The sequence below is a fragment of the Corapipo altera genome, unplaced genomic scaffold (genome assembly GCF_003945725.1).
Source record: "Corapipo altera isolate COAL_440 unplaced genomic scaffold, ASM394572v1 61411, whole genome shotgun sequence".
In the NCBI taxonomy this organism is placed as follows: Eukaryota; Metazoa; Chordata; class Aves; order Passeriformes; family Pipridae; genus Corapipo; species Corapipo altera.
The window spans coordinates 26,373,259-26,397,860 of NW_020884875.1; the positions used below are offsets into that span (position 1 = coordinate 26,373,259).

General features: G+C 40.6%; 1 protein-coding gene across 6 annotated transcripts in view; it reads right to left on the reverse strand.

Moving 5' to 3' along the window:
* Positions 1–22,839, reverse strand: part of LOC113943232 (transducin-like enhancer protein 1) — an 84,441-nt gene extending 61,602 nt beyond the window's left edge. For 3 of the 6 annotated variants that reach the window (XR_003526247.1, XM_027634739.1, XM_027634736.1), the window contains exons 1-6: positions 22,515–22,839; positions 21,800–21,900; positions 20,150–20,213; positions 20,012–20,056; positions 1,218–1,280; positions 211–315 (exon numbers count right to left, since the gene is read on the reverse strand). Coding sequence is in view for 5 of the 6 variants with exons in the window: in XM_027634739.1 (XP_027490540.1) it covers positions 211–315; positions 1,218–1,280; positions 20,012–20,056; positions 20,150–20,213; positions 21,800–21,900; positions 22,515–22,538 (402 nt within the window). In the remaining variant the exon portion in view is untranslated. Of the gene's footprint in view, positions 1–210; positions 316–1,217; positions 1,281–20,011; positions 20,057–20,149; positions 20,214–21,799; positions 21,901–22,063; positions 22,114–22,514 lie in introns of those variants that run through there. The other 3 variants (XM_027634738.1, XM_027634740.1, XM_027634741.1) reach the window with 3 other exon arrangements.
* Between the last annotated feature and the right edge of the window lie 1,763 nt (positions 22,840–24,602).

Here is a 24,602-nt window from a genome sequence, read left to right on the forward strand (position 1 = left end):
TTCTTGAAGGAAAAGTTTTGTTATATGCAGCATTGCTGAACAAAATGATGTTCTGACAAAGTAAACTTTTTTTTTTTTACTCCTGCTGAAATCTGTGTGAAGCATAAACACTTCAGCAACACTGGACATCAAAACAGTGTTAGATATCAAGACATTAAGTTTATTTTAAAAATAGCAAAGCTGTAAGATATGAAAGCAAGTTATACACACTGTAGGAGGTAGACCTGGAAGGCCACGTACCCCGATGATGGCATTCAGTTCAGCCATGGTCACTTGTTTGGCACGTTCTACAGCTTGGGCCACTTGTTGCTGATGCTATTAAAAGAAGAAAGGGCATGGGGAGGAATTTTTGTTAAAGTATTGACCACACCAAATCAAACCAGGATCACAAACACTTGAATAACCGGTCTGAATGCAGAAGCCCAGATTACCTATTGCAAGACATCTTATGCAGGTAAAAAAGGTAATAGGGCCCTATTTATCACCTGCTTACAAGGAAACAAGAGCCCTGAAGGCAGATAGTTTATCTCTTACCCCATGTCATTTCATTATTAATTTCCTGGCAACTGAATAATCATTTTAACTGAGCTGACAGGACAATAATGTCAACTTCGCACTAGTGTCAATTTTAACATTTCTGTGCCCACACAACAGAATTTACCGAAATTTCAAACATGGAAAAGTGCTTTGCTGAACTCAAAAATAACAAACACTCTCTATCAACTGCAGAGTTTGAAAATAACAAGCTTCAAAACGTAACAGCAGCTGCCCACAATACACTAAAAGCATAGTCATTCAGATCATATGTAGGTTTATAACCCTAAACAGTGTTTTGCATCTTAGCTAAATACTCACCCTAACACTACAGTTTGATACAAATTGTACAGAGAAGATAAGCATGTTTATTTCAGTAGGCAAACGTTTGACAACTGAATATCTAATAAGCAATCACCATGATTAGAAATGAAAGCATTTTCTCGTATTGGTACTATTTTACAGACTCCCACTCTCCCTCAGGCAATGAATGAGGCTGAGCCATTCTCATCAGTTTGAACACAGATTTGTTAGACCAAATTAGCAGGGGGTTTGCACACTTCAGCTCTAACAGATGTTCCTTACACTTGTGTATTGTGATGAAATTAACATCTTAAAACTAGCTAATTTGCAAACAGAAAAACAACATAATTGCACTTTAACAGCTGAACAGTTTTACTTACTTCCTGAGACAAAAATGGGATGACTTGTGCACAAATTGTATTCAATCTCTTGGCGATTTCTGTCTACAGAGGAAAAGTATTTTGATTAAAAACTGTGGTTTAGGGGTTTTGACATACATTAGCTGGTATGCAGGACTATATTAAGTTCAGACAGCGAAAAAAGTAACAAAAAAATACCCATTTTTCATACTACTGCAAATGTACATACTTAATATATAAGACTAGATGAGAAAAGAGATTTAGTTAGCTACTCTAGGACATCTGCCATGTCTAAAGCACCTAATCTGTATACACGTTTGGGCACAAATCTGGTCCTTGTATAAAGTTCATTAACAAGCAGAGTATTTTTGAAATCCATTAAGTCCCAGTAAAAGGCTTTAAAAAGTAAATTTATTATTACTCAAATTATCAAACAGCATAACATGAAGGCGACAGGCATGGAAGAAAAATACTCCTTTCCTGATCAATTTTATCTGCCTATTAGAAGGTAAAATTATTTTTACTGACAGAAACACACCATCAGGCATATGAAAGAAATACCAAAACAGAACTAAGGAAGAACGGAGACAGAAAGTACAGACCTCAAAAATCCATATTAAAAGAGAATTAAAATATTGCAGACAAGAAAAAAAATTAAATCAGAAAGTGTGATAGTCAATAATAGCATTAATCCATAAAGATATTTCTTGGTTTGCCAGGGGTTAGACAAGAGGTCACTACTGCGAATCATTAGGCCTTCCATGAAATGACAAGTATTAAACCTGAGCAAAGATAAACTCATTTAAAGAAGTCAGACTAAAATGTTGCTAAATCTTCTGCCAAGCCTTCTCCTGAACTTTCCCATCATCCTGAGTTTTTTTAGAAGATACTGATGTGTTGATCCTTATAGATCAGTCACACAATATGTAGGATACAAAAGCCACCCTCTCCTTTTATGTCTCAGCATACAGGTGATTTAGGATCTAAGTCAGCAAGCTTTAACACCTCTTGCCCGACCTCTGACAGACACTGGGAAAATACAGGATAGCATCTAGCATCCAGACTCATGAGACTTGTAAAACACCACTACTTTCTGACATGAACCACTCCACCTGACCAAAGACTGGTATTTGACACAAATACTGAAGTTTTGCAGTTCTGGGATAGTTTCTTCCTAGAATAAACAGGTTTTTCTTAACTAAGGACAGTGACGCAACAGTTACTTTAGAGTAAATCTTTTCCTCCCTGCAACAAAGGGAACACACATATATTATCAACTTAAACATCTATAATTTCACAGAGTACCACAGTGGTCTGTTTCTATTCTGCTTCATGACCATAAAATATCCATAATTCCATATTTAACCTTTTGTACTAGTACTACATACCTACTAGCAAAGTCAATACTAGGAAGTTACCAGTTTAACTATTATCAGTTATCAGATTTAACTATTACTAAATCTGTTGGTGCTTCTCTATTAACAAGAAAAAAAAAAGCACACATACTAAAGGGTATTTTTCCACATACCTACTATATCTCTCCAGAAAGCAGGGTAAATCAGCTATGGAAAACAATTCTGTTACATAGCAATCTGTTTGGCTGATGTTTAGCTAAGATGTTTAGGATCCAAGGGGTTAATTGCCCTAGACCAACCGGATTACCTTTGTTTTTCAGGACAGAAGCCATGATAATCATAGCAGATGACAGACAGGAAAGAAAAAGAATAAAGAAAGAAACTAGTGAGTGGTGTCTACTGAAAAGTTCTTTGGCCTGTACGGCATACACAAAAGTCTTCCTATTCTGAGATAAGTATCCTTATTGTCGCTGTAAGGAAAAATCATCATCATCATCATGGCTAGGCTTTGAAAACAAAGATTTAGGAAGGGCTCTAGCCAGTTTGTTACAAGCACGTTGGTGGCTAAAAAGGTCCCCAGCCTTTTTAGATAGGCAGGTCCGACTGCAAAAGGCACAGCAGAAAGACTCCTTAGGTGGTATATTCTGCAAGACACGATTCGTTCTGCATTGTCTTTTCTCCTCAAGAGTGATCCTGTGTGCGTTCTCAAAAGCATCAGCAGCATTAAAGATAGTGTGTCTCCAGACCTCCCAATTGGAGACCAGAGGAAAAAACTCTAATCCTATAAAAACATGGAAGTTGTCCACATTATTGGGTTTTTCTCCCCAAATATCTGAGCTTCACTATAATAACACTGCAATAACATAGCACACACGTCACAGAGTAAGCAAAAGAATGCAGTATCATGTGATAATTACCAGTCCCAACACAGCTCAATTAGATTTTATTTATTTATTTTCTAAAACAGAGGGCATAATCAACCCTTTCCATGTCACTCTTACTTTAAAGTTATTGTCTCAGTACTATCATGCCTGACTTCATATCAGAACAGGAAAAAAAAAGTATCCTTCTTAGTTTGTCTTTACCAAAGCTGGACATCATTGATGATCATATACAAACAGCAACCTTAATTCACCCACAGTGCTACATAAATTTGTATGAACATGCCATAAAATTAGTTTATTTTGAGATTTCTTGACACTGTTACAGGTGCCAGCTAAGAGACATCCACACTGAAGAGGCTATTCTAAACATCATAACAAAAGTTTGCTTACATTAGAAGGCAGTCTGCCTGCTAGAATTATTTCACACATGTAAATAAGGTACTTGAAATTATTTATCCATTATGGAATTTCATACATCTGTTTCCTGCCATCAAATGTTTAGTAAGAACTATTCTTATTCACTAACATCTTAAAAAATTTTTTTTGTCTAGTAAGTTGTGAAAGTGAGGGTTTAATGCACAATTCACCTCATCTTGCCAATCAAGAGTTGCAAGAGATTGTTTTCAGAATTGAGAAAAAGGAATATTTGTTACTTTGAATATAAATCTAACTGTTCAAAAAGCATTCACCTTTTAAGATTAAATACCTTTGAGTACACAGGCGTAAGCATGTGTGTGTCTACACTCATTCTTGAAAGCAAAACTCCTTTCTGAAAGAGTCAAGGAGTTTTGTTAATCAAGACGACATCAGTAACTCGTGTCATTAGAGTAAGTCCCCAGATTTGGGGCTCATGAATCTGAGTCTTAAAATAAAGGTACTTATCGCCTATTCCTAGAGGCCTCCCAATATAATAAAACTATTATCTAACTACTGATCTCCAGACATGTAGAGAAGTCAGAAGAATGAATAAACAAAGGAAATTTTGCAGAAAGCTGCTCAAACATAGACAAACATGACTAATCACCCATGTTCTTTGGCTCCTCGGTAAAGCAAACTACAGAAGCCTGCATCTCTCATGAAAGTCCTCAGAGCTCTATGGCAGCTCTTAGTAAAGCATCTGAAGTGCCCTTAATTGTTTGTGTTCTTAATGCAGAACCTCTTGAATACATTCATTTTTAATAGAGAACTTGAGTGTGAAGCCCATCAAAGAATAACAAAACTATATCATTCACTGGTTCTTGCTGTTGTAATGACTATCTTTTGATTTATTTGCAAATGACAAGCTTGTCAGACCCCTGACTGAAGCACTACCCTCCTTTCTGAAGTATCATTAAAAATTAACATGAAGGAATTCAGCTGCATTTTGTAAAATTAAGTTGAGCTGATGGATTTTTTTTCTCTTCACTCATGTAATTTTTTTTGTCTCTGTTCCATTTAGTTAAGGGCTTAAATGTTTTAACCTAACCATTGCCAAACTCAAGTGTTTGTACTTAAGTTTGTCTCTTGCTAAAGTGAATTCTTAACGTAATGACAAAGAACCAAGCAGCCGGACTAGTTACTAAATGTACTTATTTAAATAAGGCATTTTACTAAGCAGTTAAGAAAGCTTTTATATATATCTGCAAATTTTTTCCTTCGGCATTGTTAGAAAAAGTATAGAAGTGTTTTCCTTTACAATAGTCTATTCCAGATAATTGTGCATTTTGATAGCCTGTACTTTCCAAAGCACCACATAAGATATACTTAAATCAACATGATTCCTTGGAACACACAGATTTTTGCACTGGAATGAAAAGAAGGAAGTATAATACAGGTATCCAAACTATTTCACACCATAATAAATACCCATGTGTATGTAAGTATTAACGCTGGAAGCCCTAGCTTATGGGAACCAGCATTCTCACTTCTGAGTGAAGAATGCAGACTTTCTCTGAGGAAAATTAGTTAATCACCTTTCAGCTTCAGAGGTTTCGACAGTAATAATTTTGGTTTTGCTCCAAATACATGTCCCAGTAGTAATACACCATAACAATACACGTCCCAGTAGTAATTTTAGCTATAGCATCCACGGTGATTTAAGGCAAAAATTAAGTCTTAGAACATATTAGTTTCAGCAATCAGTTTTGCTGCAACAGCTGCTATATTATTAGTGCTGAGACTCCTCAAAGGTGTCCAGACCTTATTTTACAAAGCAATGCTCAGCTAAAAATGTCCATTGTATGTCAAAAGCTTGTTATTCTTTCTTGCACTGAAGTTCCATTAACACAAAGTTAGATCAGATTTCAAAGCACTCTATCACCAGTTCTTAAGGATGGGTTTCTGCATTCTCATTTACTACATTTGTATTTACTTTATTATTTTGACCAATTTTTAGAATCAAATTTGTAATTAAATGAAGAAAAATATAGCTTAGGAGCAACACTATTAGCGTAAAGCAAGAAAACCCAAAGTTCTGATGATACCAAAAAAGTATAACCTAATTCATTCTTTTCATGTAAAAGAATCAAGAGAATCAGTCTCTAATACACAGAAATTAATATACTGTCAAATCATACTCACAAAAGATTTAGAAGGTAATTCCTAAGCACTCTGCTTCTGCTTACACTTTCAACACATAGAAAGCCAAGTACAACACTGAACTCCTTCTGGAGAGACAAAAAGGACTTCCTGCCATTTACAGCATGTAACAGCAATCCACTGGAGAGTAAAGGTCAATGTTGCACTTTTGGTCATTACTGAATCATTTGAGATTATCTGTGGTGGGATGGAAAGAAAAATCGAAGTCTATGAGAATGCTGCAAATGGCTTGACCTCAGACCAATTTTCATCTAATAGACATGTGGATAAAGCCCTCTTTATGGGACATGTTTGACAATTTTTTTTTAATCCCTATTCCAAGGCAGAAATCATTCAAATACCCAAAGACTTTTGAAATGCAGTAAGAAACTGCATCTGTGTTTTTTAATCTTGTGCTAAAGTTTACTACCTATCTAGTATTTTCATTTTTCTGGCAAAATCACTGAAACAAGCAGTACACTTAAACGATGAAGCCTTTATTCTTTCTGTGATCGATGTCTTTGAACACAACAAAAAGCACACATATCCACAGAGCAATTGGAGAAAAAGAAACATTTCATGTAGTTAGCTCTCTGCATCCTTTGTTAGAACTTGCTACAAAGACTGTAGCACTTCCAAAAATTCATCACTAAGAACTGGGATGAAGTGATGTTGGAGTTATAATTAAATCTCAAAATTTAAACACTCAAAAGCTTCAAATGATTAAAGCTAGTATTCTGTGAACTTTGCTGTTCATGAGTTATTGAATCCAAGGTGAGCACTGAGATATGCATATATTATGAATGCCCTTTATTTAAAATTAATACACTACATTCCATTTTGGCAATGGTTGCAAAAGAAAAAAAAAAGGCAACATGCCATTTAAAAGTTTAAGCCCCCACAGTACATCAATGTCAAACAACAGTTGTGTCAACCTAAGACACAATTCAGGTTAGTGCCATTGCCAAATTTTCTTGTTCCCAGACGTGCTTTAAGATTATTTTATTGCTTGAAATTTAATTTGTTCCAACTTGCGTCTCCATGACAACGTTGGCTAACCCTGCAAATCATTTGGGTAATCGGATATCTTATCTTTCTATTGCTCTCAAATCCAATGATTCTAGAAGAACTGCAGCAGCCAATGAAATTTACAGGCCTCCTGAGTAACAGACTACTCACACAAGTAGACACATTCATCTCCCCTGTACCACCATATTAACCATCCTGCAACACACTGTGGAAGTTGGCCTTCAAACTATATTTTAAATTATAAACTGTTATCACTAATATTCTCACCCATAGGAAGGAATGGGAAGGTTTATTCTCAACAGATACTTAATATTCAATCTGACAAGCAGCAATGGGTAGCATTCATTTCAGTGACAGGAACAATCTCTCTATTTCAGGCATAAACTCCCAGTTTAGCATGACGTATCATTAACAAACACAGCTTTTTCTCTGCTCCACATTTGTTCTATTCATTTTAATTGTGAGATCTGTCACCCACAACATGATGATATTACAATCCCAGAAGACTGACATGAAAAATCTTTAGCAATGAAAAAAAAAAAAAAACCACAAACAAAACCACCACCATACTGCAAGTGGAAATGGCGAGAGGAAGAAGTAGCAGAAATATTAACAGAATAAAACCTCAAAACAATAAAGCCAAAGAATGCTAGATAGTTTCCAAAGTGAAATTAGTGGGTTTTAATTCAGTTCCTAAACTGCAGAATCTTCTTAGATATTAGTTTAAATTACAAAAAGGTCACATTCATTTAAACATAAGCTACATATGATGCACAAGAAAGACAACAGCTACACTTGCCAAATAACTACTACAGGTTTTGACCTCATTCATCCGTAAAGGGACTGGGTATATTTCAGATGTCTAATTTCAATGCTCTACAATAATAGAGAGAGGCTGTGTGTAACTCTTAATGAACCACTGTACACAACTGCCCATCCCATTTGCAGCTGTCAATCCTGTTGAAACCAAGCCAACAGGCAACAAAGAAGCTGTTGTCAGGATGTCAAAGTGCTCCTTTCACGTATCTTGACTATATCAAGTGTCTTCTCAAACTTTGCTAAACAGGACAGTTACCACATTTCTCCTTTAACCCAACTTTACCCCATCTTGCTCAAACACTCACAACTACAAATGTGTCTTTATCCAAATTTTAGTTCCACTGTTTAGTTTCCATGCTAATCTAGCTTTCAATACACACAGAACTATTTAAATCTCTGAAATGAGCACACAGCTTTGTGTTACCTTCAAGCTGTTTTCCAGCACATGCAGTTCCCACTTTTATTTAGATTCCATGAGATACTGAGCAAGTCGGAGACTGACTCCAATCCAGAAGAGGTCTTTCCCACCCTTGCTTCCAGAGGCACACCTTCTCTGAACCACACTGGAGACATTTGGAGACTTATCCAACAACTTAACAACTAGTCAGGCAGAAAACTAATTACTATAAAAAGGTGGGAAAGGGCCAGTTTAATAGACCACTATATCAGTGAGTTAAAGAGACTTGCAGAAGGCATCTATCCAGCAGGAGAGGAGCCTAAAGTACAGGAGAACCAAGATGAGAGAAGAGGTTTTTGGGAGAAATAATAAGCTCTCACGTGAGTTCTCCTCACAGGATTACATTCCCATGTGCTGTTATGATGCTCTAGAGTATAGTCTCCAAAATTATCTCTTTAGAGCATAGTCTCCAAAATTATCCAGCACGCTTTGCACTACTATCCTTGAGGACATTAAGGACTTCATTTACTCTGGACAACTGAGCAACAGCCCACTACACAATAACAGTGAGGAGACAAAGAGAACGGAAAGTGAAAGGAGACATAAAAAGCAATATATCTGTAACTGCTACACTCCTATCAGAAAAGAGTCCTGTTGACTCTTCATTCAGTTTAGGACATTATTTTAAAACTACTTCCTATTTTGCTCTCCCTCCCACAAGCCACATTCCAAATTCTGCCTATATCCTTTTAGCACTTGCCATACTGAGTCATTTTACTGGGATGGCACTAGAAAGTCAGAGCTTTTAGATAGCTGGAGAAGCACCTGGATTCACAGACTTTCTAAAAATTAGAGCATAAAGTTCCTCAAATCAAGTACATATATTTACAGTATTCAAGTCAATAACAAAACTCCCAGTCTTTATCAACATTCAACTAAGACTATAGTAGTGGTAGAATTGGGACTTTACTAGAGCAGTAAGCACGTCAGCCAACAAAAGAGACACTTAAGAACAAAGGCCTGGAATGTGGGGAAAAAAATCAATACGCTATAACCAGTACTTTATGTATAACTACCAAACTACACTTAGTACACTCATATGTACTATTATATCTTAATGTAATTTCACCATTTTACAATGCTTAGCATATTCACTGCTCAGTTTCAAAAATCTATCAATTCAGAAAAAACTATTAAAGGTTTTAAAATAGTATTCACATAAATGCTTCAGATACCATCAGGTGAATAACAAGGATTAACAAGGTAAGAGGATTGAAAACTCCTTTGATAGCAACTAGCAGAACTATCCATCACACAGGATTTGGAAGGAAGGTGAAAATATTGGATATTTTCACCATGTAGGAAAAAGATTCACAAATCTTCCAGCAAAACTTTAGGAACATGACAGTTAAGTTTCTCCCCATTTCATTATTTTTTATATATAGTCTGTTGCTTACAGAATAGAAAAAATAGTAAAGACATCCTCTAAATTGCATTCTAATACATAAGAGCTAATTGAAACTGTCCAAATATAAAAAAAAATTATGCAGACTGCAATCAATGCTGAGTTTATAATGATCATAAAAGGAAGAAAGAATGAGAAAGCTAGTAGAACTTGAGAAAAGCAAATGCCAACTGGTAAGATCGGCTTTATAGGATCTGGAGAAAAGACATCTTTTTGAAACAATATTAAGGACATGAATGACAGTTAATAGATCTGAAAACAGAAAAGGGACAGAGGAAAAATGGGAGGCATGGAATTGTACCAAGAGACTAAATCCCAAATTCTTCACTGACTTCAGACAAACAGGAAAGCATACATGAAATGGAAACTAGGTCCAGCAAGGTATATACAGGTTTGTAGATATACAGCACAAGCACATATATGCCCCTAGTAAAGAAACAGCTTAAGTAATGCTCCTGCCCTACACATTGAAATAGTCAGATGTTTGATACCCTCAATCAGAAAATGAAAGATATGGTCAAGGAACACCAAGAAGGCCAGAAGTCAGTACTTTTCTGCATGGATATTAACTATGTAAGATTCATTACAAACCGCTTAATATATATTATTAGTTATGGAAGTTCAACATTGCAGCTTAAACAGCAAAGTAACAGGTGAGAGTGTTCCAAGTAAAACATCTTCATATGGGCTAGGTCTGATGAAATACAAAAAGCACATTAGTGAAGACTGAGCACCTAGTGGACACCTTCTGGAACCTCAGAAGTCAAGAGGACAGGAATCTATGGCAAAGCCTAGCTGTGACTAGCAGGCAGAAAATGGCAAATGGAAGAGCAAAGACACTCGAGTTTAATTACTATTCATCAAATCAGAGGTTAAAAAGCCTCTTATTCATAAAGATTTAAGCAAAAGAGAGATAAACCACAGCTCAGAAGTAATTTTCAACAGTAAACATCAGAATTATGCAAAGTCAAAAAAGGTAAAGTAATTATGGCTAAGAGGCAGATGATGTCAACATCTTCAATACGAATTTGACATTCATAGCACTATTAGGAGCAACACTAATAACACAGTCCATCTAAAACTTCATAGGAACAGGGACAAAACTGCTTAACTATTAAACCGTGTACGGAGAAATTCTTTTCTTCAAATTAAGAAGTTCTGCATGCATGATAGGTCCAGTATTCTTCAGTATTTCCCACTAACAGGCATAAAGATCTCTTCATTTACCCTAATCCTTAATTTGCAGAGAGTTTCAAGCTGAGAAAGACAGAATACGCTGGAGAATAGCTTCAGAACGCACTTTACAGTGAATGGAAAAATGGACTGCAAAGTAAAAAGAAGGACAGGGATAAAGGCCCATAGCATGTCTAGACAGGAACATAAAGGAAAACGAAATAATGGGCCTTAGGAAGGAATCTCTCTGTCACAGCGCATCAGAAGTTGAACATAAGTCAATAGTATGCTGTTGCAAAAAAGGCTGCCACCACAGTAAGCCATACACTAAGTAAACCTTCTGCACTATTCAGCACTGCACATCCTTCCCCTGGAATATTGCGCTGTGCTTCAGCTGGGCAACAACATTCAGCGAATGAACCCCCAACTTTCAAGGTATGGAACACAGTTCCGGAAGGTAGGGGAATGATTTGTGCTCCTTATTCAGGGTGAAGAAAACACATAGTAAAGAGCTGAAGCTGCAATAGAAAAGACTGAAGTTGTAACTGAAGAAGCACTTCAAAGCAAGGACATAAAAGCAATCTGTTACCTAAAGAGCTTGCAAGTTGCCACTACTGTTAAGACTTTGCTAACAGATAAGACAAGCACCCTATCAGCAATGACAGTGGTACAGCTGATCCTGCTAGGAGGACACAGAGGTACTAGTGATGTGATTCTACAGTACATATTTCAGTTTAAAGAAACAACCTAAAAGCTTCCCATAGGTCTTGTTAAAGATATTGGATTTGCTTAACTGGAAATTTATGTTCATCATTTCAGGCCACAGCTAGCTGTCTGCAAAGTAATGGGTGGACACCTTATAACCAGTAACAAAAATAGAAATTCTGCATGACTTTACACTCAAACTCACACTTGAACAGCAATAAATGTTTTAGCTTTTTTAAAAAAAAATTAAACTAAATTTTGTTGTAAATGGAAACTATTGTGACAACAGTACAAAAGAATGATCTTTCTCTAAGTTATTTTTCCTAAGAAATTTTGAGGTTTTCATCCCTTTCCTGCAGGGACTTAATTCAAACTTCTATACTTAAAAAAGCTGAGATGATCATACCATGAAGCAGAGAGCACAGCAATTAAGGGGTTTAGAACACTTGAAAAACAAATTCATAAATAGGCAGATTTCCACAGATCATAAAACCTACCCAGTTTCAGATGTCCTTTCTTTTTCTTGAGCTAACAAAAGCAGGTTCTCTCATAGACTTAATAACTAATCAAGATGCAGCTGAACAAGCATATCCATTCTTGCTCCCCTTCTCCAAAACCAAAAGCTATCTTTTGTTTTTGCTTGCTAATCCATTGAAGGCTTTAAAATGGCACAAATAGAGATGACAGCATTTTGTTCTCTAAATCAATTTTATCCTCAGCCATAAACTAGATGTTCCAGCACACAGAAAGAACAGTCCTTCCCTTTTAATTCAAAAATCCATACTACCATTGCCCTTGCAAACTGCTAAACAAGCAGTATTGGCAATTCACTTGTGTTCTCTAATATATTTACTGCAAATCCCAATGGCTTACCTCCTAATGTAGTTTTCTATTGTGTCTGTTCTTGTCAATACACTGACTGGTCGCCTTACAAGTAAGTTGCTTTGACTGACTGTTTACACAAACATCAAAAAGATTGAACAAAAATTTCAAGATAAAAAAGACTGAACTGAAAAAAAAGAACATCCATGCTGCTAGGAGAGAGGAACAAAAAAAAAAAAAAATCTAAAACCCCAAACCAACTAAGTCTTACACCAAAACACAAACTAACCTCAGTTTGTCAGTTTGTTATCACATAGTTAAAAAGGATAGTTAGCTCTTTGAATCATGTAAAAAGCACAGAATATTTTCAGTTAAGCAGCCCTGACACAAAGCTTATCCAACACTTAAAAGAATTTTAATCTTTAATCATCACTGCCAATTTGTTCATGCATCTAAAGAACATAAAGAAAAGGTGGGAGCAACTTAGCCAATTCCCAATTAGTGATTAGACTCTTCTTAAAAATTCTGCAGTTTCTCATTAGCCACAGAATACTATCACTATAAAAAGTTCAGTGAAACTTACCAAGTGGATTAATTTTCTGAACTGACTTCCTCATACTAGAAAGTGCATTTTATAACTAGGCTTTCTAACAACTGAAATAATATTTAACACTTAAAAATCAAAAAAATCCAAACAGCCTACTCTGATGCTGTGTCAAGACTCATACAAGCCTATGGAAACAATACTGAATTCTCTAGGTTGGAAATACAATCACAATACTTTGAATTGAAACTGGAATGGAAAAAGGTTTATAGCAGTATTTCATAAGGTAGTAGTATTTTAAATCTTTCTTTTGTTGGGATTTTTTGTTTGGTTGTTTTTCTAATACCCAAACCAGTGCAGCACTAGGCCTTCTTTTTTAAAGAGACAACCTCAGGAGATAACTGGTTTTTAAGCCTAACATGATTTAAACCAGAGTTTGGTTAAGATTAAACTCAATTTCAGCAAGCTCTAATCTACTTTTCAATCACCTCCGGCACTATACCAGAAACAGTTTACTGGTGGAGTTTCATGGGGGCCTTTGCTGCAAACTTTTTTATGAATATGACCAGCAGCGCAGCCTGGAAAAGACAGTAAGCAGTGAGTAAGAAAACTTGCTCCATAAAAGAATTAGAAAGAAAATAAATATGAAGGCTGTAAGGAAATGGAAATACAGCACTCTATTCTATAAGAAAGTAAAAGCAATAACTGAAGAACTGCAAAGAGACCTTTTATATCTAAGCGGGCAATGAAAAGAATTGTATCTAAATTTACACCCACTGGGAGGAGACATCCCTAGCCATGTAAAATGATGGCTCCTGAGCTTACAATTATCATTCATGAGCAAGAACTCAAATGTGAAAGGCAACTCCAGCAGTTCAGCGTTTCATGGCACCAAAAGCAAAAACTTGGAAACCTAACTGAAAAAGACATAAAAATAAAAATTAAGAAAACAAAAAACATCCAGAAAACAGAAGTTTGTGATAATATAAATCTCTGGTTCACCTGCACCCAGAGAACTGCATGTAGTTCTAGTCCCCTCATTTCAAAAGACTAACTTAAAAATTAAAAAGGTTGAGGTAAAAAACAAGGAAGATGATCAAAGAAAGCCATAGAACTGTTAGGTTGGGACTGCCCAATCTGAAAAGGAGTCAACTTAGATGGGTTGCAACAGGTATAACACTTCGACTCCATTGCAAATGCAGCTAGGCATCAACAGCTTCTGTTCTGGGAACCAGGGCCATCAAATAAAGATAGCAAAAACCAGGTTTAAAGCAAACAAAGGTTGGAGTTTGTACTACATCTTGGACAAACTCTTCCCCACACCAGCACAGCAAGGGTAGAAACACATTAGAAAGCAGTCTTGCAGAAGAGGGCACAGGAGTACTGAAGAACAAGTTGAATACACATCAGCCCCACACCCTGGTGCTGCTGAAGGCTACACCTCACATTAGGAAGCAGTAGTATGACTGTAACCAACTGGCTAATTGAAATAATTCCCTTTCTGTTCCTGTTTTTTTGGCAAGAAGACAGATGTTGCTAAACTGGAATAAGTCACTAAGTGACACCAGGAAGATCATCAGGCAACCAGAGCACATATCACACTAGGAAGAAGTTAGATTTTATTAGCTTCAAGAGGAGGATTAAGGGGAGAGATCTCATTGCTGACAAAAGTGATTATGGAGAAGACTAAGTCAGCTAGCTTCTTCTTAGAAGTGCACAGTAGAAGAATAAAAGGCAGGCAATGGTCACCAGTGCAGAAAGGCAAACTCCTAGTTGGTGAAGGATAAAATTCTTCATGGTAAGGGCACTAGAAAGTGTTGCCCTGAGATGTCACACAACATTACCTCTACAAAAACTTTAAAGGTAGAAATTCACCAGAACATGGGTTGCAAGTTCAGGTTAAACATAGGACGAACTTGCAAAAACTTTAAAAGCCATGGCCTACAAGCAATCACAAGGACTAATCTGTTTAACTAGCTGTTCTGACAAACAAAAGCTGAAATAATCTTGAATTCTCCCTGTCCACCTTTCTTTTTCCCCTTTTGGCAAGGAACTATGTGAGCAACTACTACTGTTCAAATACCAACGGAGTCCAAATAACAAGTGTGATGCAGAAGATGAAAATAGTAGCGTTTGACATAATTGCTATTAGATATCCCTAAATTTTACCCTAAATGGAAATATAATTTCATTAGTTCTATTCAAAATCATTATCTTTTTTAAAGTAACAGGTACTATGCAGTCTTCTTATAAATGCCAGTAAACCTAAAATTATTTTTAAAGGCTTTTACTGTGTGTCAATGGTGATCTATCATATCTAAAATATCGTATCTTCTATTTCGCATTAGAGATGCTACAATTTTACCACTTTGTTATAAACATTTAAGTAGAGAGGAAGAAAAGCAATTCAAATGCTCAGCTTGATCTGGTGTAACAACTAGCACAAGAAGGAAAACTGTTAAGCTTTCCCCATAGATTCTGTTGTGACGGAAGGCTACTGCACATTCACACAGCATCTTCCCTCTTACTCTTCTTCTTACCCCAAAAATTACCAGGGCTTTTTTTTTTTTCTTCCCTCCACTTAAATAGATGCACAAAGTACATCAACAAGACATGCAGCAATGCAAGTTCCAGCAATGCAATAGAAGTTTAACAATGTAGCTGGTAGGAATACATTTCCTCTCTCCCTCTAGGGCTCTCTGAGGAACCTGAAATCTGGCAGACCAAGTCTAAAATGAGAGATGATCAGGTAGTATTTAATATATGTACAGTGTTTATACTGTGATACACTTTTGAATTAAGTTGTATATGGAGTTGACATACTAGATGGTGTCTGACAACATGGTTATCTAAAAGCTGCATGGAGACGTATTTCACAGTGCCCTGAAACTGTCAGATAATTCCTTCAAAATAATGCTAGCCTTGAGCTTGAAACATGGTTCAAAAGTCATGAAAGTTGAGGTCACCACTCTAGTCTTTTCTCCCCTTTCAAACTGGAAACTCTAGTTGTAGTTGAAATGGTTACACTTCCGACACAACTGTACTCATTTAGAAAACAAATATTTGTAGAATAAGTACAATTTTTTGAGCGAAAAATACTGTGTAACAATCAACCCTACTATTATCTCTTTTAAATAAAACCAGCTTTTGCATGTCTTATGGTGCCAACTGCAAAGTGCTCTTGAAACATTCTCTGCACACCACCAAAACCTTAAGGAATTTTTCATTCCAATTAAACCATAGCAGAAAAAAAAAACTTATCTTTAAATCCCTTTCAACAGCATAGCCATCCTACTCAGAAGCTGTATAGAGATAACTAAGCTCCTTAATTCCCTCCTTTTAACCCACTCCTGAAGACTGATGTTCTAATGAGATATCATTAGAAGATTCCGTCCTTTGATGTAAAGTGTTAGAAATGATTACGCAAAACAGTCCAGGCTAAAACAGACATTTAACTCTTGTACAACTGGTTAACACAATGCAGCTTTGGAGTTTGTGTACTTTTCTACAACGGACAAGGTACTGAATGACAGGTCTGCCTCCAGGTAGGTCAGAGAGATCAAAATAACCCACCCAAAGAGCAGGAAACCTTTCTGCAACTGTTGGGATAGCAGAAACCCAGACACCATAAAGTTTCTAAGTCTGTCAGTTGGTTCAGCACTGATGAATTATTTTTTCTTTGGTTGCCTGGCAGTAAACAAAAGATAATCTTGCACCTAAACAATCCAGGCACTAAATGAACAGGAAAATTTATCTCCTGACTTAGGACATAAGATGACAGGCAGAGCTGGTGAAAATAAAGATGTACTGCCTTAAGAGCCAAGGGTAGCAACTCTAAGTGCAGCAGGATTTTTAACACCCAAGCAACTCTACCTCTTGGCGCTAGCAGTTGATTTACCTGCTTTGCCAGACACAGATGTCATAGCGGGGAAAAAATCTCCCTTGGACAGTATAACACTGAAAAGAAACTTAAGACCACACCAAACACTCTTATTCATTTTGTCTTCTTGACATATATGAAAACAATATCTAAATCAACTTACATCTAATTAAACAAATCCTCAGGTGCCTGTTTCTGTAACTGTTCACCTTAAAATAATTTCTAAGAAAACAGTGGAAGTGTCCGCACACAACATCCTCTAAGAACTAATCTTTGAAATTCTTTAATAAGTTTAAAAACCCACACAGAAACAAGATGAAAACAAGACAAGCAAACAAACAAATCCAAATACAAACCAGCCACGAATATGTCAAAAGACTATTTCCTGGTCACCATTCAGCCAGCGGGTTGAAATGCAGCAGCACCTTCATTTAAGCACTGAGTTTTGCAATTAAACACCACAAAGTGCCAAAGCTAAAAGTTGGGAGGGAAGCCTTACCATGGTCATTTCTGAACCTAAATGAAACATATTCAAGTGGAAAGCTCTGCCACTACAGCTGCTTGTGGAAAGTTCACCTCAGTTAGGTCTGTTTATAACAACATTCAAGTCCTGACTAACTCCGTTTTAGTCAAATGATAATAGATAACTACATTAAATGAAGAGGGAACTGCTGACACAACTGTATCAATACAAGAACTTAACCTTTTCATTTATATATGCAGGCTAATTGCAACTACTTCATTATATCTAAATGACTTTACTTTTAACAGTGATGTACACACCACACTCCATAAATAAACAGTGCTGCAGTGTAATTTTTTGTTTTTCAAACAGCACCCCAAGCAGTCTGAAGGGCTTCACACAGAGCAAGTGCAGCATCCAAATGGGAGGCAAGCCTTAAAGATGTTAAAGCTTGTTCAGTGGAAAGTTTCCCCATCACTGCATTTTCCAGTAACAAAGATGTTGTCAGAAATGACAATTTTTCATGTCCCCTGATGATGCCTTGCTAGCATTTGGTTATAAGCCATAAAGCAGGAATAATTTCAGCCTGTCAGGAGTCTAGCTAATGCCCAGTTTTCCCCTAGAGAGAATTCCTGTCAAATGTAATGAGAGCTCCAAAGGCCCTCTCTACAACATAATGAGCACTTAGGCCACGCTGGTGATCAGCCAGCAAAAAGCATCAATTTGAGCCTGGCTACACCCTTGGGGGTAGACATCACCAGTTAATAAGAATTATGATTACGACCTGTCAAAAGCCTCCTCAGAACTCATAGTTAGCTGTGGAAATTCAGAAGAATGTCATTGTTAGGCTTTTTTTCATTTCCTGTAATCTGAGACCACCTACATACTGAACTGCAACACCATTGGGCATCCTCACTGCAGGTATCTAAATCAAGAGTCTTTAATATAAAGGTGGTACCTTTACCAAAAATTAGAATTACTTAACACGTAAAAGAACAGTATGTGAGACTCATATGCAGAGAAATGCACTTATGCATTCAAAAGCTTATTCTTAACAGCATACACAGAGCAAGCATGCACTACTCTCCCCAAGTAGAGCCAACACTGATATAATGCTCTGTCATAAATCTTATAAGCTTTCGAAGTATCACTGCATAACGGGTACATAATTATAGTTGCCATACACAGAGACCATTAAACCCTTACAATACACATATGTTCAGGTCAAAGTGGAAACCTCAGTTCTCACACACTTTGATCTTGTGGGTTTAATTGATTTTATCTAAAGTTAATTCCTAATGCATTGACTGAAGCAACACATTCTCTTCAAATATCTTCTGAAAACACCATCCACTTTGCAGCAAATGGGCTTCCTATACAGATGCTGGCTTTCTCACAGGTTAATGTGTGCCAAGAAGTAGTTAAGGAGAATAAACCCAAGAAAAGAATCTTAAATAACAAAGCCAGGAAAAGTCACCACACAGAAAAACTGACACTGTTCTAAAACACAAAACAAAAAATTAGTTAAGCTACAGCAGACAACCAAGCCAAACACTACAATAGCTGTTTCATCTACCTATTTGGCTCACTACTTTAAAAAAAATGAGGTTGTCATAATACTTCTTTTAATGGCATTTTGCATTGAAAAAAGTGTACCTCCAAAAACCAAAAGAATACCTACCCTGCTTTGCAGACAGAAAGTTATCGTGGAATTACAATGTCACCTTTCCAAATATAATATTTTTAGAGGAAAACAAAACAAAACAAAATCAAAGAGTTCACAGTTACAAAAGCAAAATTCAATTCTGCAATTCACTTGCTTAATGAATGTCTTTGAATATACTGAAGATCTGAAGCCTGAACTAATCAATTTCTTCGCTGTGCCCTAGCCGGTCAGCCATGCTCTTTAATTTAATGAAACAAAGAGTTTTAGATGAAATAGCACATACACATCAAGAAAGAATTGTATTGTTGCACTTTGAAATGTGTCCAACTCTGCAACTTCATCTAATGATAATTTTTTTAAGAGGCCATCGATTTCTGAAAGACTTATTGTACTAGCATCTTGATGAAAAAGTGAATGTCAGCATATCTACAGAATACTTACACCCTGCCATTAATGCTTTATTTGGCAGACAATGACTACTCAATTGAGGGTCCTCTGGGCTGAGCAATCATTTAGCTTTTCTTCTCTTATGAGGTCCTTAGTGTCTTGTTCCAGTTCAATACTCTTTTTATTCACCATTATAGTGGGCATAAGTGTGAATTTTATGGGAACTTGCAAACTCATAGTCATAACTAGAGCTTTCCAAGTCGCTAATCTCTTCATACCTTTATATGGCAAGGATTTAAGCAACTATCACAATATATGCTGCACATGCATAAGATCAGTTCTATATATCAGAGTCTCTACCACTAACAAAAGAAAAACAATCCTCCCCCAAAAAAACCCTAAATTTGTAAAGCACTGAATTATATTTTTAAAACCACAGACACAAGACCCTTCCTACTTATGCCAGTGTCTTTCAGGACTACTACCATAAAGGCCTTGTTGCTTATCCTAATCTACACCACATTTGACAGGAGGTAGGCAAAGTTTTACTAATCACAGCTACAAATTAGGCTATTGATTCAGACACATGACACCGTCATCTGAACATAAACAGCACAGCTACATTTAAATGCACTGCTGATTTTGCGGTTTAGAAAACAAAATGCCTTACCTGCTTGTGCATTTCAATGTTTAATCCATACGACATTTCATAATACTGCAAATAAATGAGCATACATTATTTTCTTATGCTGATTTACATTGTATTAGGAGATATTTACTGAAATAAAGATAAAACAAATACACTTACCATCACATAATGCCTCTGCATTTCTGTCTTTTCGCTTGCCAGTTTCTCACATTCCAATTTAAGGCTACAAAACAGATCACACTTTAATGTAACTTATGCCATTTGTTTTGATATGTACCCACTCTATTTGTATTTTGGCAAAAGCTTCTAATTAAAAAAGCCTCATAACTAACTGACAGATAGAAAGACTTAATTCATACTTTAAATACAAAGGCTGAAGAGGGAATTTATAAGTCATTTCATGGGTGCTGTATGAGGCCCAAACTGTCTCCAGAACCTAAGCATATCCATTCTTCATGCTTTGACAAAGAGCTGCTATTAAGTACTACAACTTTCAAGGAACTGAATTTCTCCAAAATACTTCTCAGGAATAAAATGGATAAGACAGAGGCATTTCTATGTACACATGTTTAGTAATTACTGCCTAGCAATACCATTTACTTTTACAATTACAACTTGAGGATAATTCTTACCTTAAGTACATTCTAGCAAATGTTACCTTGCCCACAGCTTGAAAAATCGGTAACTCTGACTACCATTTCCAACCAAGTTTCTTTTCGATTTTTGTTTCCATAAACAAAAGTAAGTCGCATTCAGCACTTGCATATCTCATCACAAACAACGGTATAATTCTACTTTCACTGAGGGCCTCAATATTCCCTTTGTTTTCTGTCAAACTGTTTGTTTTGGTTTTTTTACGATACTAGTTACTAGTTAGCATCCTACGGAACACTTCCTGTGCAAGCCAGCATTTCTGACTTACAACTATGGTAATTACTGCTTATAGTTTACATTGTATTTCTTAAGTAACAAATGGTTTAGACAAGTTAATGACTTTTGATAAGACTACAGTATTATAGGTAAAGGAAGATTTCTAACTGGGAAACCTGCAAAGTTTTTACTTCTCTCCAAATATTGCAGGTGCACGTTAGGTACAAAATTAAGGTAGATTAGTGTTCCTTAACGCCAGTTGCTCAGGCTATGAAAGAACTCATACTCTAAATCTTTGCAGGGACCTCAGCAGCAAATATACACCCACCAAGAACTTCTGAAGGCCAGCACAGCAACGAGGAGCGTAATCCCACTGCTTCCACGGATTCACGTCAACTTTATGTTACTGCTCAAAGTACTCGCGTGCTTTAACAGTTCTCCCTGGCTCTTTGAGCACGCGACGTTGGCGTTTTATCAATCTTTCCATTAACACCACACACAAATAAGCAAACATGAAAAGTAGCCTCCTTAACGCGCTGTGCCACAAAATCTGCGCAGGCCCTCACTCGATATACTGAAATGACCCCTTCTCATAAGAATCCCTAACAAACACTGTTTTATTTTTTATGCCCACAGATGCTGAACTTCTCCAGCTCCGACACCACATCCCTTTGGAAGCTACCCGCCCAGCACACCAGCGGGTAGGCACGTGCAGGGCAGGGCGAGCCCCCTTGTGCGCCCCGTCCCCCCGGCATCTCCCGGTACCGCTGCGGCCGGGGCTGCCCGCGCCGCCTCTCCCCGCCCTGCCCGGGTCCCTCGGCGGGGCTCAGCCGCGACGCCACACGCCACCGCCTGGACGCGCCCGTTCTGTGCAGCCCCCGCGCCTGGCCTGGCACGGAGCGGTAACCCCTGGTCCCGGGGCGGCCCGCGGGCGCTCACCTGTGGTACTGCGCCTGGAGGAACTGGAACTCTTCCTTGATGCGGTCCAGCGACTCCGGGATAGTGAATTTGAAAGGCTGTCCCGCAGCCTGGTGCGAGGTCTGGCGCGGTGGCGGCCGGCACGGGAGAGAGATGCACGTTCAGTCAGAGTGCGGCTGCCCCGCGGGGAGCAGGGGGCGGCACTTTCCACCGCGGCCGGGCCGGAGGGATGGAGGGAGCACCCAGCCTGCCCCCGCCCCGGGGCGCTGCGCACTGGTTACCCACCTTCCCATCCCTCTTATGTGAAGCAGGGGTCGAGCTTTAACCGCGCTCCTGGAGCCGCTTCGGCTCCGACCCACCCGCTCCTGCCGCCGCCGTCTACACCAAAGCGGGGCGTGCCCGCTCCGCACCGCCGCCCCTACTGCGGAGGCACAGCCTGCCCCATCCCGGGGGCCGCGTTCGGCGGATGCTGCCCGGCGCGGCGGCGATTCCCTGCCGCCATTACCAGGACAAGTAAGTTGCCCACGAAACAAGAAGGGGAGTGGGCACGTCCCGTTCCCGGCCGCTCCTGCAGGCAGGATGCGCCGCTCCTCTCAGGAGGGGACGAACTTGTGAGGGCGCCTTCTACACAAATCCCTACCTCCAGCCGGACTAGGGAGCCGAAGTTACGCCCCGGACCGTCCGGCTCTCGCCCCGCGCCCTCGCCCCGCGGAGCGGCGGCCCGGGCCGTACTTACGGGGTGCCGGCTCTGGGGGAACATGGCTCCGGCCGCGGCGGGGCTCCCTCGTAGCGCAGTTCTCGTGGCGAGATTCCCCGCCTGCCCCGGCTTCACACCTGGTGCGCCGAGGGGACAGAGGCGGCGACACCCGCCGGCCCCCTTCCCTCTGCCGCCGCGGGCAGGAGTGGGGTGAGGCGCCGCTCAGTACCCCCGCCGCGGGAACATCCTCAGGCCGTGGCGTCTTTTGTTGTTGTCGTTCTCGGGAAGGCTAGGGGTTGCCGGGAGAGGCGGACGGGCCGCGCTCGGGACAGTCACCACCGCTCCGCGCTCCTTCGGCGGCGCTTCGACCGGCGGGCGGCGCCCGCAGCGCCCGGGTACGGCGGGACGGGACCTTACGGGGCTGGAGGGGGGCCGCAGCCGCCCCGCTGCGGGAGTGAATAATCCGCCTCACGGACTCACAAGTGGCCGATGAGACTGTAAGCCCGGAAACCCCAGAGCGGAGGCGACCCCTCTCCCCACTTCTGCCCCTTGTCAAAAGGGGAAAATCCAGCCAGAGGAAGCGGGACGCAGTGTCAGCGGCGGCACCGTCGCAAGCCAAGAGGGACAGAAAAAGTCTCCAGGGAGGGACGCGCTGCTCCCGGGCGTCGACGCAGAGGCCAGGTCATCGGCACTACAGAGAGCGATGAACAAGGGAGAAAGGCAGGAGGTGGAGGAAGGGGGCGGGCGGGGGCTCCGCACAGCCGTTCCCGATCGGAGCAGCTCCAGTAGGACATGCACGAAACGCTGGAGGGCAAAGGAAGGGATACCACACACGCAGCACAGGCTCTTCCGTTGATTACAGACAAGTCCCTAGGACAAAAGGAAAACAAACCCCTCAAGATGCCCGCTGGTCCGACCGTCCAAGGAAACAACCCCGTCCGGGGAAGGAAAAAAAAAAAAAGGAAGGAAAAAAAAAAGATGGAAGCGTCCGTATTAGGGCTAAATCAGACGGGAAGCTCGTTCGTGTAACGGCACCACTGCAGCCTTCTTCGGGCGGCAGCGCATCTGGGAGCTGCGCGCCTCATCAGAGCCCGACGAGCGCGGTACATCGCGGCGGCATCATCAGTAGCATCATCCTCATCTTCCCCCTCCTCTGCGCTGCCCTGCAGCTCCTCGCCGACCCGGAATAAAGTTCTTGCCGTCTGAAAAATCCCAACCCGAGCGGACGGGAACGCCGCCGGCTTCTTTCCCCCCGTCCCCTCCGCGCCAGCGGAGGGCAGTGCGCGGGCGAGGCAGGAGAGCAGCGCGGCTCTGCGCGCACCGCTTACATTAGCACGCGGTTTCACACTCCGCCGGCTGCCCAGCCCACGGCCCCGCCCACGCCGCCGCGCGGGGGGCCATCCACCCAATCGTCGGCCCCGTCGCCAACGTGGGCCCGTGACGCGACGCGGCGCCGCGGGCCAATGGCGAGAGCCAGAGTCCCGCCGCCTCTCGGCTTTGGCTGGAAGCCGTTTTCCGGCGGAGCGGCGGGAGCGCTCCGCACTGGCCAATGGGAGGGCGCGGGGCGGGCGGCGCTGCGGGGGGCGGGGAAGGTCTGCGGGAAGGAGAGTGGAGAGGCCGAGCTGTCCATCAAAGTAACGTGGGGGACCCGCGCGGGCGGGGCTGCCGGCGGGCCGTGGGCGCGGCGCCTGCGCGCTCCTGTCCTGTGCTGTGTGTGGGGTCGGTGCCGTGAGAGCGGAGCCGCCCCGCGCGTTCTCAGCCCGGGCCGCGTCCAGCGGCCTTCTGTGCGTTCAGGGGAGGCGCTGAGCCGCCCCGTCCCAGGAACCCGCGCGGTCCTCGGGACGGGCACCCGGCCCCGCCTCGTTCCCCGGCGACAAGGGCGGTGCTGTGGCACCTGCCGAGTGCGGCACGGAAAACGCCGGGAGGAAGGATGAAGCCTTGCGCGTGCTTGCGTGGCTCGGGGCATGGCTGCTGCTGCGTGGGTGGAAATGACCCTCTGGTGGGACTGAAGTTGTCCTTCTGGCTGCTTCCTTAGAAGGCCCGACAGAGGAAAGCTGTCAAGATCTTGCCTGTTGTAAATGGTATATAGGCCCACTTGAGACAGATGAGGATCGAACAAATTCTGCA